This window comes from Xenopus laevis, chromosome 2S, assembly GCF_017654675.1.
Source record: "Xenopus laevis strain J_2021 chromosome 2S, Xenopus_laevis_v10.1, whole genome shotgun sequence".
Classification (NCBI taxonomy): Eukaryota; Metazoa; Chordata; class Amphibia; order Anura; family Pipidae; genus Xenopus; species Xenopus laevis.
Genome location: NC_054374.1, coordinates 87,316,430 through 87,334,807, shown reverse-complemented (window position 1 = coordinate 87,334,807; position 18,378 = coordinate 87,316,430). Strand labels below are relative to the sequence as shown.

General features: G+C 37.7%; 1 protein-coding gene across 1 annotated transcript in view; it reads left to right on the top strand.

Moving 5' to 3' along the window:
* doc2b.S (double C2-like domains, beta S homeolog) overlaps positions 1 to 18,378 on the top strand; it is a 252,308-nt gene that overhangs the window by 188,327 nt on the left and 45,603 nt on the right. Inside the window, exons 5-6 of the mRNA XM_041584108.1 lie at positions 562 to 688; positions 11,069 to 11,226. Coding sequence (XP_041440042.1) covers positions 562 to 688; positions 11,069 to 11,226 — 285 coding nt within the window. The remainder of the gene's footprint in view (positions 1 to 561; positions 689 to 11,068; positions 11,227 to 18,378) is intronic.

Sequence of the window (18,378 nt, the reverse complement as noted above, 5' to 3'; positions counted from 1 at the left end):
AAAGTTACTCTGAAAACATCTAGAAATGCCTTTTTTAAAAATCATTTTTGAATAATTTTAACTTCTGCCCTCTAGCCTAGTTTTCTCCTTTCAAAAGGAGTATGGGATCACTGTGTCATTTTTATATTGAACAGGCCAAAATTATTTTCTTGATCTTGGGAGCGTTTCAAATGCATTGAGCTGGGAACTGGATACGTTTTGATGCACACCACTACTGCGGGAAATTCATATTAATAATGCAATCATTAATTTTTCGGTTAATGCTGTTTTCTGTTTGTTCAGAAAGCCAAATATAATAATTATTTTGTATTTTTTTTTATTAGTCCAGTTTTTAAAGAACTGTGCTTTACTGGTAGAATTTCTTAAAAATGGAGTTTTAAAACATAGTTTTGAAAATATTTAAAAACAGGATAGCTCTTCTGTGTTATTGCAGGAGATATTGAATCTTAACAATGAACATTATAAGAATATTGTTGCTACAAAGGATGAAGGAAAACCTAGAAGATCATTTTGCCACCAAATGATTTGAGTGTGTTTTGACTTCTTTGTGTTTTCATGCAGAATTTCTGTATGCGATGAGGATAAATTCCGTCACAATGAATTCATCGGCGAGACAAGAATTCCTCTCAAAAAGCTGAAGCCAAATCAAACCAAAAACTTTAGCATCTGTCTAGAAAAGCAATTGCCTGTAAGTAATTTCCATTTGACTCTTGTGCCATTATCAGTGCCTGAGTAATAAATAATTTTGTTTCATATTACAAGAATGTCAGAAGGTAAATTATCTGTAGCCCTTGGCATAAATTACAAAATGTGTATTTTGTGATAATGAAACTTTTAGTGATATTTCTCAAAAAAATATGATGGAAACATAAATCTGCCTCTTACACCTGCAATAACTCTTTATTCATGTTACAAACTTGGTATTTCTGCAGGTAAACAGTACAGGGGCATCCTCCTATAGGACTCTGTTAGTTACTATGCCAATTGTATTATTATATGTTTGTGGTTACATATCACTTTGGTGTGCTTAGGAAGAAACAGGATGGACTACAGGGTCAGATCTATAACTTAACTTATGATCTCTATGATCTCAAGTGTTTCTATTATTGCTGATGATACTAAATTGTGCAGCGCTATAGGTTCCATGCAGGATGCTGCCACCTTGCAGTGTGATTTGACTAAGTTGGAAAACTGGGCAGCAAACTGGAAAATGAGGTTCAATGTTGATAAATGCAAGGTTATGAACTTTGGCAAAAATAATATAAATGCAAGTTATACACTAAGGGGCACATTTACTAATGGTCGAATATTGAGGGTTAATTAACTATTACATTTTAATTAAACAATTTTAATCCATCGATCGAACAAATTTCCTTCGATCCCAAATTGCCTAGAAAGCCTATGGGGACCTTCCCCATAAGCTAACATTGATGCTCGGTAGGTTTTAGGTGGCGAAGTAGGTGATCTAAGTTTTTTTTAAAGAGACGGTACTTCGACTATCGAATAGTTGAATAGTCTAACGATTTTTAGTTTGAATCGTTCAATTCAAAGTCGTAGTCGAAGGTAGAAGTAGCCAAAAAAATACTTAGAATTACAAAATATTTTTTATTCTAATCCTTCACTCGAGCTAAGTAAATATGCCCCTAAATGACAGTGTGTTGGGAGTTTTCTTAACTGAGAAGCATCTAGGGTTTTTTGTAGCTAACAAGTTGTCTAATTCCAGGCAGTGTCATTCTGTGGCTACTAAAGCAAATAAAGTTCTGTTTTGCATAAAAAAGGGCATTAACTCAAGGGATGAAAACTTATGCCTCTTTATAGGTCCCTGGTAAGGCCTCATCTGGAGTATGCAGTGCAGTTTATGCTCCAGTCCTTAAGAGGGATATAAATGAGCTGGAGAGAGTGCAGAGACTTGCAACCAAACTGGTTAGAGGAATAGAAGATTTAAATTATAATGGTAGACTGTCAAGGATGGGGTTGTTTTCTCGCGAGGGGACATGATTACACTTTACAAGTACAGTAGAGGACCTTATAGACAAATAGCAGGGGACCTTTTTACCCATAAAGAGGATCTAAGCAACAGAGGCCACCCCTTCAGACTGGAGGAAACAAACTTGAAGCATTTGAAGCAACGTAGATGGTTCTTCACAGTCAGGACAGTGAGGTTGTGGAATGCACTGCCGGGTGATGTTGTGATGGCTGATTCAGTTAATACCTTTAAGAATGGTTTGGATGATTTCTTGGACAGACATAATATCAAAGGCTATTGTGATACTAAACTCTATAGTTAGTATAGATATGGGTATATAGAATTTATGTCAGTGTATGGAGGGGTGTGTGTATGGATGCTGGGTTTTCATTTGGAAAGGGTTGAACTTGATGGACTTTGTCTTTTTTCAACTCGATACTATCTAACTATGTAAGTAAGCTCCTTATAACTAAGATGCTATAACTAAGATTGTATAACTAAGATTGTATAACTAAGATTTAAGTTGGGTTCCCATAAGCTTATGTTTAAGAAGCAGGGCTCTATGATAAGTGGGCAATCATGGGCTGAATAAAATGGGTTGGAGTCTGCAGATCATGGTTGGGGGATGTATTATTGGTTGCAAAAAATAAAATTATAGACATGTTTATATAGGATTTGCTTTAGAAACTAATTTAAGATTTTCCTACAAGGCAAAGCTAAGCTGCTACAATGTCGATGTTTCTGCTTATTGAAATGCTTTTCATGGTATTGGATTCTAGTCCACAAGTCTTTGAGTAGGAGAAAATAAACCTACTCCTCCTTGTTTTTTGTTGCTTGTGTGCATTTTCTCACCCCTCCATAAATTACAGAGGCCTTCTCAATACTTAATTATAGCAGTATATACCCAGAACTTTGAAGCAACAGCAAGTGTCATATTTGTCCTGAGTTACAGAGATTCTAGGACGTTCAATACAAAAGTCCCTCATAATGTAGTAAGTACACTATATATATACATACATAATCAATTTGCACACCACTTAAACGTAATTGTTTTTATATGCTAAGAATGAATAAGACTGAAAGATGATTTGTCAAATAAAAATATGGAAAGTTTCAATACAAATTATTATTTTTCTCACTACCACAGTCACTCACAGGACTCATAGTGCTCTTCTTTGCAAACACATCCCCAAGTACTTCTGGATGGCAGCTGAATTAAAAGTAGAGCAATTCTTTGAGTAGTGCAAATCATATGGGATCAGATTCTGTTCTAGCAAAAACATGTCTTTTGTTGTTAATCTCATCAAAACTTTATTGTAGTCTACAGGTGAATATCAAAGAATTTACCCCTAATTTGTGGAGAAAATGACTAGATTCGAATAGCTACATGAGGCGTAATAAATACCTTTATGCTGTTCTTGTATCCAGTATCTGGGCTAGAACAGAATCTGAACATTTTATCAAAATGACATTTTACAAGTTCAAAGAAATAAGGAAAGTACTAGAAGTTTTACAAGTTCAAAGAAATAAGGAAAGTACTAGAAGTTTTTCAAGACTATGTTTTGAATTTCTCTGATTCATAGATGTTTTTCTAAGTTTCAAATTCAGCTGAAATCTTGTAACCACCCCACTCTTCCCTGGACAAAAGCTGCTGAATTGGTACCTCCAGGTTGACCCTGCATCATGCATGTATGGGTATATATATCGAACAGGTTTGAAAATCTTGTTGGACAAAGACCACTTTGTCAAGACTCCATAGTAGTGATGGGCGAATTTATTCGCCAGGCGCGAATTCGCGGCGAATTTGCGCGATTCGCGTCCAGCGAATAAATTCGCAAAACGCCCGCGAAAATTCGCGTCGAAAAAACGGGCGCCGGCGTCAAAAACGAGACGCCGGCGTCAAAAACGAGACGCCAGCGCCGTTTCACTAATTTTTCGCCGTTTGCGAATTTCGCGCGAAATTCGCGAATTTTTCGGCGAAGCGAAACGGCGCAAATTCGCCCATCACTACTCCATAGGCATACTTCTATAATCCACTCCTTGTTCAATTGTAGAATAGGATTTATCCATGTTTTGTGAGGCCAAATCAGACACAGATTCTTTCACCTGTCAACCTTGCCAAATGAGTGAATCTTACAGTGTATAGACAGCTTTTCTTTGCTTTTAAATACAATAGGGATTTATATATTGAGATTTTATGAACCATTTCCTTCAAGCTTTAATCTCAAAATAGTATAGATAAGTGTCTCGGACATTAAAAAATTAGTATTTCAGCCTCAGAAGAATATTTAATATGATTAAACACGTTGCTTTGAAAGAAATAGTCTGCTGCTTCTACAGTTTTGTACAAGAGGTGCTACTGATTCTGAGGTGCAGACACAATTCACAAGCAGAGGATCCTTGAGTCCAGAAACGGAACTAGAGGGGGGCGGGCGGTTCCGCCCCTGCTTGAGTCCATCATAGCAAAAAGAAAAGAAATCAAAAGGAAATTTTAAGGGCTTTCTTGATCCTGTGAATAACCTGCTTATTGCTGACAGTTATCTAAATGAGCATATGACATATGATCTAAAAAAGTCAGAGAGTTTAGATGTTCTTTTTTCTGCAAGCGTATGTTATAGTAAGGTTATAATAGACATATTTCACATCTACTGTGTAGCTTTCTCAACAGCTGATGGTATCTTTTTTTTAAAGTTTGCAACCCCCAACATATCTAGGGTTGCCACCTTTTCTGGAAAAAAATACCGGCCTTCCTATATATTTATCTTTTTTCCCTATTAATAACATGGGGATCAACAATCATTTTTACCGGCCAGGCCTGTAAAATACCTGCCAGGTGGCAACCCTAAACATATCTAGGCAATAGGCATGGAGATGTCATCAATGCTAGCCTTTCTCTTACTGTGCATGCCCCAATTGTTAACCATTCACAGACCGTGATCACTCAGGTGGCTATTGCACTTACTATGTATGTATCACAAATCAATCATTTGACTTGAAAAAAGCATACCTCCCAACATTTTGGAAGTAAAAAGAGGGACAAAAAAATTTTTTCCGCACGTAGCGCAGCAATTTTTTTGACCACACCCCTTTCTGTGGTCACACCCCTAATTACCATGTTTATTTACAAAATTTGGCAGGTTATGAAAGTTTTAAAATATTTCTCCTTATCTAAACTGTGTTTTTGTGTCTCAAAATTGTGACAAAGTATCTTATTTGCACCTGTTAACTGTTCTGGGCTCTCTGCTAAAAGCCAATTAAGTGAGAAACTTTGTTTCTTTTTCTGGCTGTTCAGTGCAGAGAAAAGAGGGACTTTCCAGTACAAATGAGGGACTGCGGGTTGAGCTGTCAAAAGAGGGACTGTCCCTCCGAAAAAGGGACAGTTGGGAGGTATGAAAAAACCTGTTACGCACATTGTGCTGCTACGAATAGTTTTTCACGCCCTTCTTCATTTTAAAATTAGCTGCATTTTACTAGTAAACAATATTGTAAGGTCCAGGTAACAATCCCCTTACAATATCATTACATGTGATCGGTGTCAGGCCCGTGAGCAATGGCACGCAAAGACAGGGGCTATGCACACATTTTGGTTTAAAGGATGTCTACAATGGATTTTTCAGCATCTGAAGCTGAGTAAAGATTTTTTTTGGAAGAGTTGTCATTATAAGCGTAAATTGCCTGTTACTAATTCAAGATAATTATTTAAATACAAAATAATTTGTAAAAACCAAAATAAAGTTAAAAAATAAATATTTGAAGTGGTATTATTTCTTAAAATACTCACAAACTTAAAAATCAACAAAAGTGTTTATTTTTTCATGTTTTATTTAAGTAATGGATAATGTAAGTTTAATATCGTAAACATTTCAGGGCTTGACACCAATTTAATGACTTGATTACAATAAAACTGTGTCTGGAGCCCTTTTAGATATGTTAAAAGGGCTGTAGCAAAAACACATGTAATTGCATCCTATTAAAAGGCCACTTTGATTAATTACTCTAATCAAGAGCTAAAGCAGCAAATCCAGCTTTATCATCAGCAAATAGTTTAACTTACATACTACTAGCATATACTATATTCTTCTACAAATATGCAATTACTTTACTACAAAAGCGCCGTTTAAAGAAGATTAATTGTACTAAATACTTAATAGTACTAAACCTTAAACTCTCCAAACTGGATCTTATAAAGCAGACATATTATAGATCATTAATGTACAAAGACAGATTATCAAAACATAAATGTTGTTTATTTTTGTTTATGGCAACCAGTGTTATATACAAGTATAAGAGACAACTATGATGGCTTCACATGTCCCAGCCCGTGACCATCCTATGACCATCTTTCCCTGGCTAGAAGTGAGATGGAGGAAGAATATAGTACAAGTCTGGCTATAGTAGGTGAAGAGCAGACAGACTTTAGGCTATGTTATATTGATGACATTTTAATGCTTTGGAAGGGGGTACAATCATAATTTGGTTAACACCTAGTTCATACTTAAAATCTAAAGAGAATTATTATTTCTGACCTCTTGCTTACCCAGAAAAATGTGGTTTTATGTAAAGAGGGCTATAGAAAAGAGACCTCTAATAATACCCTTCTATACTTCCATAGTTGTCATTCTCCAGTCTTCATCAGGAGAGACTTTCTGTAGCCATTACTCCACATGCAAAGCAGTTATTCAATGAAGAGTGCTTCAACCTCAAGTGTTGATGGGGCTACACTAAGAAGTGTATAACAAGGAGATAAAAAATGCTTACGTTTGTAATATACAGTCTCTTCTATAAAAAATAAAAATGCGTCCCCTAAAATATAATGCAATGTATCCATTTATAACTGTAACTAGGAGCGATACAGAGAATTTTGAAACACAGATGGTCAATTTTGGTACAAGGGCAACTAACTTGCAAGACAAGTTGGAAAACGTTCTAAAACCAGAACCGAGAACTATATCAATATAAGCTGAAAAGACATGCAAGAGGTGTGTCCACATGACCAAGTTTTGTGATATAAGAAATGGGAAGGATATTACCCTACATATCATTATACATGCAAAATAAAAGTAGTGTGTTATGCTCTTCCGTATAGTTGTGGTATGAGGTAACCGGGGAATGTTAAAGGAACAGTAACAGTATCAAAAAATGAAAGCATTTTAAAGTGATAAAAATATAATGCAGTGTTGCCCAACACTGGTAAAACTGATGTGTTTGCTTCAGAAACACTACTATTGTTTATATCAATAAGCTGCTGTGTAGCAATGGGGGCAGCCATTCAAAGGAGAAAAGGCTCAAGTTAGACAGCAAATAACAGATAAGCTCTGTAGAACATAATGGTGTTATCTGTTAACCGCTATTTAACTTGTGCCATATACAGTAGCCTTTTTTCAATTTCCACCATTGCTACACAGCAGTTTGTTTATATGAACTATAGTAGTGTTTCTGAAGCAAACAGATCAGTTTGACCTGTGCAGGGTAACACTACATTATATTTTATTTACTTTAAATCACTTTCATTTTTTAGTGTAACTGTTCCTTTAAGGAGCTACACAAATTCTAAGACATTGTTGCAGGATATTTAGGAACAGCTGTATATGTTTTAAGCAAGACATTTTAAAGGATGCAAAAGTGGGTTTAGCCATCAAAAAGGGGTTACTTAACTTAATAAGATATCCCTTCCAATGAACTTAGGGTTGTGATAGACAATATCTTTTATATAAAGGAAAAAAACTTCCATAGATACTACAGTAAAAAGTACTTTAGATGCCATTATTGGCAGACTAAAACAAATAACAAGAGGCTACCACATTAGACTCGAGGAGCAGAATATTTGCTTTAAGCAGTGTAAGTGGTTCTTCATGGTGAGGGCAGTGAGGTTAAGAATGTGATGTTATGATGGCTGATTTCTTGAATAAGCATAATATCCAAAGCTACAGTGATCTCAACATATACAGCTAATTAAGCATAAGTATGTGTATATATTTAATATATGTGAGGGTATATATTTGTTTTAATGTATTTGTTGTTACCCCCCCACAGTCTGTATAGGTCTTTAAGGTTGGAGGTGGTGCATTTTCTGCTTTATGAATAATAAAACAGAGTGATATGGCCCTATGGAAGCACCAAGGATTGGACTGAAACACACGTTTTATCTCTGTTGATGTGATGATGGTGGCTCCCTAGATAATGTCCAAAATATCACTTGCTGACAGTGACACACTGAAAGCCAGAACTAATATTACCATCCCTGTAATTTGCATTTTCAATGTACACACCCATTTATTTTATAGCGCAGTGGAATATGTTGGAGGCCAGAGAGCATTTCTGTATGCTTGTAGTTATTTTAGATCTTTCACTATATAAGATGTCAAATTGGTTACAGGCATCTTCTAGCTATGATGAGTGTCTGCATTAAGTTCAAAGACATACCAGCTTGAGCCAGCAGTGCTCTCCAAAATTCAATCAGGACCCTTTAATTAATGCTCTCTAATCATACTGTGGACTTGTGGTCTTCCTTGATCACTGTATGCATAAATATACGTTTACATTTAAAACCATTATCACCCAGCATATTTTTATCAAATATCTTTCTATGCATTTGTCAGTATGGATTATTTATGCATACAGGCCTTGAGCCGCATGTTGATTGAGGCATCGGGATGGTTGACCTTTTTTGATCCTTTGTTGAATAATAAATGCAAGAGAGCGGAGTATTGATGTATTAAATAATTATTCCTCCTATAAAATTCCGACTTAGTGCACAGACAAATTTAAAAATAGATTTTACCCCTTGTGCCTTTCCACTATTTTTAAAAATCAAGCTTGATTCAATATTATTTTAATCTGTTTGTGTATTAAAAATCTTTCAGACTCCGGTAGCTACAAGGCTAAACTTTAATAAAGTGAAATTCAAATGAGATAATGAGGCAGCATTTCCTTTTTAACAGTGAAGAATTTCCAGCGGCTCTGTGAGAGAGGTGGGTGGCTTTCTGGCTCCGAGTACCAAAATCTTTGTAGGGGAACAACTGAACAACTGTGACTTTCAGATATTCATATTAGCACATACAGGATGTTCATTGAAGATACTGATATTATGCTGCTTCTTTGCCAGCCAGAATTTCTGTCTTATATCTATTGCTATTATTAGTTTCCTTTCAGTGTCACTGCACAGGCAACTTTGCTCTCACACTGCATTGCAAATATCTTCATTCCTTTGCCCAATAAGACTTTTCTAGTGCAGAAGAAAGGAATAGAAACAGCTGAAGCCACTTTCTGCTATAAACTTACCTCAATTGTCTGCACAGAACAATAAGGACACCAGTTTATTTCCGTGTGGAAATATTTTGTTACTTTAGGAAAAAATGCATTCTGCAACAATACGTGTGTTATGAATAGTGGTAGTACTCATTTGTACACATGACCAGCTGGAGAGGAGTGCCATCTTAGCATTGCATATTATAAAGAACCTATTCCTTTGCTGGTCATTCCCCATGTTGCAAGGGATGGTTCTGTGTATTAGTTTATCTATAAGCCAAGTGTATGTGTATATATATATATTATATATATATAAAAATCAAGGAAATTATTTAAATTAATTATTTTCATATATACTGTATATATACAAATGTTTTTTTTCCAAAGACTTTAAACATATGTGTAAATGAAAAATATTCAATAATTTGAGAGGTTTCGGTTTTTGTGCAGCTCTTCTCCAGCCTCCAGTTCACACAATGGCTGCTTACTTATTCTCAGGCAGAACATGCAAGGCATTGTGGGAAATGGCATCCTGGCTGCAAAAGAGCTGATGGTTTAAGTAAATGAAAAAAAAAAGAAGAGAAAGAAGTTGGAGAGACATAGGGGCAAATTCACTAAGACGCGAAACGCCGAACGCTAGCGTTAATTCGCTAGCGTTTGGCATTTTCGCTACTGCGCAAATTCACTAACGAACGCTGGCGTAGTTTCGCTAGTGTTACTTCGCAACCTTACGCCAGGCGAATCTTCGCTAGCGACGAAACTACGCAAATTCACTAACTTGCGCAGTGTACTGAACGCTACCTTTTACGCTAGACTTCCTTCGCCACCTCAGACCTGGCGAAGCGCAATAGAGTAGATAGGGATTGTTTAAAAAATGTCAAAATTTTTTCTAAGTCCCAAAAAACGCTGGCGTGTTTTCTACATGATGGCTGATAGGCTGAAAAAGATCGAAAAATTTTTGGGGCTCCCCTTCCTCCCCCCTACATTTCCTGACTCATGGCAACTTACCTAGACAGTGGGCACAAGTGTAGGGCAAAATAAAAATTTTATTTGCTGATTTGAAGGTTTTCTAGGCATTTATAGTGCAGATACTTGTTCCTCCATTGAAATTTGAATTTCGCGCCGTATGCAAATTAGCCTTCGCTAGCGCAACTTCGCTTTATATAGCGATTCAACGCTAGCGCAACTTCGCAACCTTACGCTACCCCTGTGCGCAACTTCGGATTTTAGTGAATTTGCGGAGCCCTGGCGAAACTACGCCTGGCGAAGCGTGGCGAAGTGCGACGAAGTTGCGCCTGGCGCAATTTGCCCCATAACATTTCAATAGTAAAAAGAAGAAAAAGTTTAATGAAGTTATATGTTATAAAGTAATATGTGACTAGAAGCACTTTTTTATTATTGTGCAAAAACAATGTGTTTTTTGTATGTTTTTTTAATTTGAGCAGCAGTATATAAATCTGTTTACAGGGAAATGGAAAAAGCATCTCTACAGTATATCCATAGTGTAAAACTAAAAGGGAAGCAGTGTCTATTATGAAGTGTCATTACCTAAACATTTCATACTGTAACATGTTTTTCAGATTCAAATTGATTTGATTTCACACACATCTGCAGAATGTTTCATACGCACAAAAGCAATTTTGTTAGAGTGCCACCAAGAGTCTCACATAAGCCCAACATGTCTTTAAATTGGCTGCCTTCACTTAATATACACTAAAACAAATCTAGTTCTAAAAGTGATCCCATATCCTTCTGTTTAATGGGAAAATGTATCTCAAGAAAATGATCTCATTGCTATAGCTGTGCACCAACCATTCTGCCTCTCAGTCACATTCTCCATTCTCTCTCTCATAGATAGATAAAACAGAAGACAAATCTTTGGAGGAACGTGGGCGAATCCTTATATCATTGAAATACAGCTCCCAAAAGTCAGGTTTGCTGGTGGGCATCATAAGATGCGCTCATCTGGCAGCAATGGATGCCAATGGGTATTCCGATCCATATGTAAAAACGTAAGTATCTTTTAATGAAATCCTTTTTGAAGTGTCTTGCTGTTGATATTTGCTGTAGCCAGTGTACGTCTATGGAATACCTGCCTGTACCATCTGGATCTCAACTTACTCACTACATGAAACCTGAAGCATTGTTTGGAATTTATACTTTTTAACCTAACAGAATATTTTTCTTGTTGCTTGTTTGGCTGGGATACAATGTTAAATAGCAGGTAACATATCCCTTTCCTGAGAGTAACAATTGTAACAATTGAAGCACACAGGGATACCAACAGAGCAGTTTAATTAGTCTCTCTTTAAATGATATTCCACAAGTGAGAGCACTGGATAACAATCTGTAATGCGTTAAACCAAAGTGACAGTGTGTGGCAACGGAAGTAAAACAAGCATATTTTAGCACAGATCCATGACACTGCCTTTATTTACTGGTAATTGGAACTCAGGAGATTTATTGTTTTATCAGACACCCACAGGGAAATCTGACTTACTCCGAATAATGGAAGCACATGAAGAATAGGAGGCGGCCCTCTGAATCCAACTAGATCTTTTTACAAAACTATTATTATAGAGTCTAAGGGGCAGATTTACTAATGTACAAAGTGTCAAAATCTAGCGATAATTCGCCAGCGTTACCGCCCACAGGGACATCGCCGATTTACTAATGGGCGCAGGCGCCAATTCGCTAGCAAAAGAGATAGACACTAGCACTCATTCACGCTCTATCGCCAGGCTCTGTGGCAAATGGACGTTACTCCGCAAATTCTTTAAAATGCAGATTTTACTGAACATTACCTCTTTCGCCAGACTTGCCTTCGCCAACTCAGACCAGGCAAAGTGCACTGCAGTGCATAGATCTTCCTCAATCTTCTGTTACTTACCTCATATTCTTGATATTCATGATGGCCTGCAAAAGTTCTTAAAAAAATTTTTTGGGTAACCGGTTTCCCCCATACAATTTCTAACATATGGAACACTAACTACAGTATACAGTGGGCTCATGTGTAGGGCATCAGTATCAATAGATTTTCTTATTTGCTTTTTGATTTACACTGTCATAGAGTACCTTGTAGATCCAATGGTGCACCATGGCACAAAATGTATTGTAAACGGGTTGTTTACCTTTAAATGAACTTTCAGTAAGAAGTAGGCACTGATATTCTGAAACAATTTGCAATTGGTCATTTTTTATTTTCTGTGTTTTTTCAATTATTCTAGCTTTCTGTTCAGCAGCTCTTTCTACAGCTGTTTGGTTGCTAGGGTCCAGTTTACCCTGTTTACAGGCAGTTGTTTCAAACAGAAGACTGGAATATGAAGGGAATGAAAAGAAACGTAATAAAAAGTAACAATAAAACTAACAGTGTAGTCTTACAGAGCAAACATTTTTAGACAGTCAATGTCCCCCAGAAAGCTAAAGAGAGGCAGAAAGTAAATAATGAAGTCCAATTGCAAGGTTGTAGAAATAGGACATTCTATAACATACTATAAGTGAACTTTTAATTAAAATTAACTTTTTTTAACTTTAATTAAAAAGGTTGATAATAATCTATATAATTAGAGTGACATGACTGGACAAAGTCTTAGTAACAAAGATGGCACAGCAAAATATCATACACAATCTACACAAATGATAACACAGGTTAATTTTGTCATGCAAGCCATATCTCATATAGAGCTGTGAAGGGGGTGTGCTTTAAATATTTATGGTTCCCTCTAGGAAATCATTATTTTGTTTGTATATGACAAAAAGCTACTTGAGGTAAAAAATCCCAGGCCAGAGAGATGTGCTGTATGTAATGGAGCTTTCCACTAAGAAAAGTGTGCTGCTCTGTCTGTGGCCTCCCTGTGGACCAGCGGTATCAGCTGTAAAAGCACAAGTTGGGTAGCTTAAAGAAGTAGACAAATAGGACAGGATGGTACACGAAAAAGAAGTTTCTGGTGCTCCACATGTGTTTAACACAACATACATACTGAACATGGATAGTAGTAAAATGCAGTAAATGTCTTTCTAAAACCTTATATTTTTATAAAATGTATTTTTATAATAAAGTAAGAGGCTATGTATAAAAGCCTGCAGGATCTTTATGGCTGGTACTAAGGAAAGTATTTAATCATGTTGGAAGTTTTGTCTCGATATATTTAAATTTTAAAAAGTGATTTTTGCAATCTCAAAGAAGCTAAAATCCCCTCTGTCATTTTACATAACATTTTACCAAATAAAAGAAAACCATATCTAAAAATGCTATTTCTGCCTTTCAATTGATTTTTCATGCAGGGAAACTATGTTTGGCATAGGTCATATGTAGTAAAATTTGATGCAAACCGTTTCAGCAAGCCCTCCAAAAAAGAACAGAGGGGCATTAATAATATGGCCTCTTGTTTGTTTCTGCTGCAGATCCAGAATGGCCTGGCAGTTTGAGAATAACAAAGAGACAGCGTCTCAGCAAAGCATTTCAGGAATGGGAAAGGAGCTGTAGGAGGCTTAATCGGCAAATGGCCCATTAAAATATAATATAAAATGTACAAGACTTTACATTAGCAACCCCTTATGCACTGCTGCTCTCATATGGCAATTGGAAGCCCAGTGTGGGGACAGATGTTTAGAAGCTACTGAGCCTTTTACCTTTTAAAGCTGATACCAAATATCTGAAACCTTGAAACACATATAGGACACAATGGCAAACACAGGCCAGACAGTGCATGGTAATTATAAAATAAACTAGCCTCATTCTACTTCTTTAAAAGGCTTACCTCCGAATATAGCTGCCCAAAATTCACTTGATAATTGCCTGGCCCCAACAAAGCACCGCCCCTGCAGAGTGCTTGCAAAATGGAAGCTGGACAATTATTGTTACTACTGATGAAAATAATGTCTTAAGACCAGTATTGCTACAGGAAATGCATGATAATCAATTAAATCCTAATCACGGTGACAATTAAAATAATCAAAATGTAAATGCCTTTCTGTTCCTTAAAATAATGTCCTTTCTGTCTTTACTTAAAAGTCTGAAGTATTATCCAAATAATTCAAATTGGCAGAATGCTTTATTTTCCTTTGATTGTTAATAATACCACCATGATTCTGTAATATCAGAATGAGGATAATTGCAAGTGAATATAAAAGATCCTTGCCTTTTGTCAAGGCTTCTTGAGTCAGTAGGGATACAGAATAGATAATTATACATCACAGTCCCATTAAAGTCATCCAGCAAACAAGTCTGTCAGCGGTTTCTCAGCCTGAATTCCACAGTACTGATTAATGGCTCTGGCACTAATTACTTTCCAAGAGGGATAGAAATAATTTTCCGACCAACTTTAAAACTGGTAATTGTTGAATATCAAAGCTTCTTTTAAAAGAAAGCCACAACACCTTTTATCAAGGAGGTAACCACAAAATACCATGCCAATCTACTGTATAAGTCTATGAGCACTGGCTGGTTATAGAGAGAAATCCTGCAGGAAAAGATTACTATGTACTTTTTGTAAGTATTTTTTGCAAAAAGACTCAGCTTCTCTTTGCCTAAATTGAGATTATTCTATTTTCCCAAGGATGATTATAGTGTATTATAGTGTACTTATTGGCAGAGGTGTCTATGATACAGTCTATACAACACCTGCTGCATGTTGAAATTATTCATCAGATAACTGAGGTAAAGAGACCCCTTAGATAAAAAGTACCTAAAAATGATGGAACAGGTGTTATTGCGACTGTATTCTTAAACTGAATGCAGAATTAATCACAATCACGAGTAGTGGTTCACTTTTATGTTGACTTTTAGTATGTTGTAGAATTACCAATTATTAGCAACTTTTCAATTAGTTTTGACTGAACACTCTACTGGACACCGATGGGTTTGGATTATAAATCATAGTTTCATAGGATTTGATCATAGATCAAATCCTCTGAAACTAAGAATGTGTAAGACATTTGAGACTTTATTTCAGATCACAAGCACAAGTATAGTAATAGTAATAAAGCGGACGCACATTTTTCTCTATTCATAAAATATTCATTGCACGTGTGTGTACTTCCACAAGCTCCAATCTGTTTAATAGTCGCCAAGTGCTTTCATTGATGCAAGAGAACCCGACAAATATCATGCAACCAAGATCAAGCCAGTTATAGGGTTTCACTAGTGACAGAGTTAATAGGCACTACTGATTTGTGTCAAGCAAATCACGCTCTAATGCTGAATCACGTGTTGTTTCGCTGAACACAAGTAACCACAGACTCATTTTTATGTTGAAATTCTGGGGGGAAATGCTCCATTGATTATAAAAAAAAACCTGCTAGTGTGCCGCATCCACTACACATGTAAATTAGAACTTTGGGCTCTTATAAATGGTCAAAATATCTCATTTTACCTGCCAAACTGTTTCACAACTCCCTTGCTGGACTGTTACTAAACACAAGCTTGATTAGATGCAGGTATAATACAAGGTAAACAGTGCACACATTTCTTGTGCTAGTTTTCCATTGGTGGTAAATAATTCCAGGGTTTCTATCTGTGTTGCATGTGGCACCAAAAAGCTATCATGCCATCATATCAATTGACAAGCCAGATCTGCAAGATAATCAGGGACCCCAGTGCATCACTCCATGTGCCAGATTCACTAACCGGCGAAAAGTCGCATCAACCGCTTCACACCAATCGCTATACTTCGCCAGGCTAAAATTCACTCAGGCAACGCTAATTTACAAAAAATTTTGTCGTGGGCGCCAAGCGCTGGCGACTTTTCGCTAGCGTTACTTCGGGAATGCAAGCAATTCAAAGCGAAGACGCATTTATTTCCGCCTAGTGCAAATTTGCTAGAGGTCTTGCTCTCAGCTTCATTTGCATACACGGGAAATTTAAAGTTGAATGGACGTCTTTATGTTATATGTTGCAGAAAATACATTTCAATTCCATTGTTAATTACACATGTCCAAGGAGCCTTAATAAGGACAATAGAGGTGTTATAATGCCCTACACATGAGCCCATTTGTTAGAAAATGTATGGGGGAAACCGGTTACCCAAAAAAAAATTTTAGGACTTTTGCAGCCTATCACTCTCAAAAAAGGAAAAGACGCCAGCGTTTTTTGAACTTTGATGCTTTTTCCACTCGCAGAATATGATGTAAGTAACAGAAGATTGAGGAAGATCTATGCACTTCACCTGGTCTGAGCTGGCGAAGGCAAGTCTGGCGAAAGAGGTAACGTTCAGTAAAATCCGCATTTTTGTGAATTTGCGGAGTAACGTCCATTTGCCAGAGCGAATTGTCGAATGAATGCTAATGACGGTCACGTTCGGTAGCGAATTGACGCCTGTTAGTGAATTGACGACGTCCCTGTGGGTGGCAATGCTGGCGCAAAGTCGCTAGCGTAAGCCACTTCACCATTTAGTGAATCTGCCCCCATGTTGGCACCCAGAAGTCCTTAGGGTGATATATTAGAAGAATGATATATCATGCTTGGTGCTCACACACTACCTGCAGTTTCTGACCCAATAATCCCAAGAATCCTGTGTAAAGTACTCCTCATGCTGGAAAATAGGTTAAGCATTACAAGTACTGATGAAGCAATTAGCTCTTTGTTAGTAACTCATCCCCAACATTCCCGTTTGATAATTGTCTGTTTTTCATGGTACCATAAATCTATTAAATGTTATGACTATTAATTCACCAACATAAGAAGGTAGAGTAAATACTTGTTTCCTTTGCTCAGTTTTTGTTCTGACACTGTGCTTTGTGTAACTTTAAATAAAATAATTACAGCTGCGATTTTCTGGCTCATTGAATTGGAATGAAAAATAATGAAGCTGAAATTACTTTCACATAAAATTAACCTATTAAACATAATCTCCTCATCATAGGGATTCCCTTTATACACGGTCGGCTGTTCTTTATTATACTTTCATGTCTTTATTGATTTTGGGACCCAGCTGGGATTACCTCTGTAGTGTCATACCTCAAGCAGTTCATGCTCAGTAAATGTTAGGCACAAATAATACATTATTTAGAAGAATGGGGTTGACACCTGTTAAATGTACCAGGTGGACTTGTTAAGGGAATTTTTTAAATCAAGATGAATACCTGGCATTTCTCTGATTTCACTGGGAGGCAATGTTGGTCTATGGGTCCCCATTGTAAGGAAAACCGTAAGTCCTTCCCAAGATGGCGTCCAAGATGGCAGCCCCCTGGATCCTGCTGGTCGCAGCACGATGACGTCAGCGTCTTTCCGTCCCCGGATTGGTCGCCGGCGTCGGAACTGACGCCGGCGTCAGAACGTGCGTCAACGTCAGGACGCTGGCGTCAGTGCGTCAGCGTCGGCGTCATGACGTCAGCGCGTCCAAAATTGGCGCCGAAACCTGGCCTATTTAAAGCAACTCCGGGATTCCCTCAATGCCCGATTATAGGTTTAGTTTACTACTCCTGGGTGTGATTCATTGCGAACTTCTTGATATTTGTGTACCGACCTTTGCCTGAAAACTTCGACCTTGAACCTCTTCTGCCTGGACTGATCTTGTTGCCTGTTTGACCATTCTTCTGTTTCATCCTTATCTGTACTGCGAACTTGGACATTGTTATTTCCTCCCTTGGTCCTCACTACTCCTGAGGCCTTTGGCCTTACATTATAATCGGGCCATGGACCCTTCGGAGGAGAATCCAGCGCCGCCTGATGTCGGTGGAGCGCTTCGTGGTCTGGCTTCCCGGATGCAGTCCTATGAGGTACAGAAGTCTTACTTTGGCCAGGCTCTGGAGACCATTCTTGCTAAACTGTCGGCTTTAACACCCGCCGATCCTATTCCTGCACCTGTACCTGCGGCCCCGCTTCACGTCTCCGAGCCCCGCATTCCGGCCCCTCCACTCTACAGTGGTGATCCTGCAGCCTGCCGTGGGTTTATCAACCAGTGCGAGGTCCACTTTGCACTCGCACCCAGCCAGTTCGTGTCTGAACGTGCCAAGGTGGGCTTCATATTCTCCCGTCTGCAAGGGAAGGCACTGGAATGGGCTTCGCCTCTATGGGAGAAGGAGGATCCCATTATCGATGATGCTAGAGCCTTCGTTCGAGAACTTCGAGTGGTCTTTGATGCTCCGGGTCGTGCCACTGCTTCCTCCGCACGCCTGTTCCATCTTCAACAGGGAACTCGCTCAGTCTCGGAGTACGCCATTGA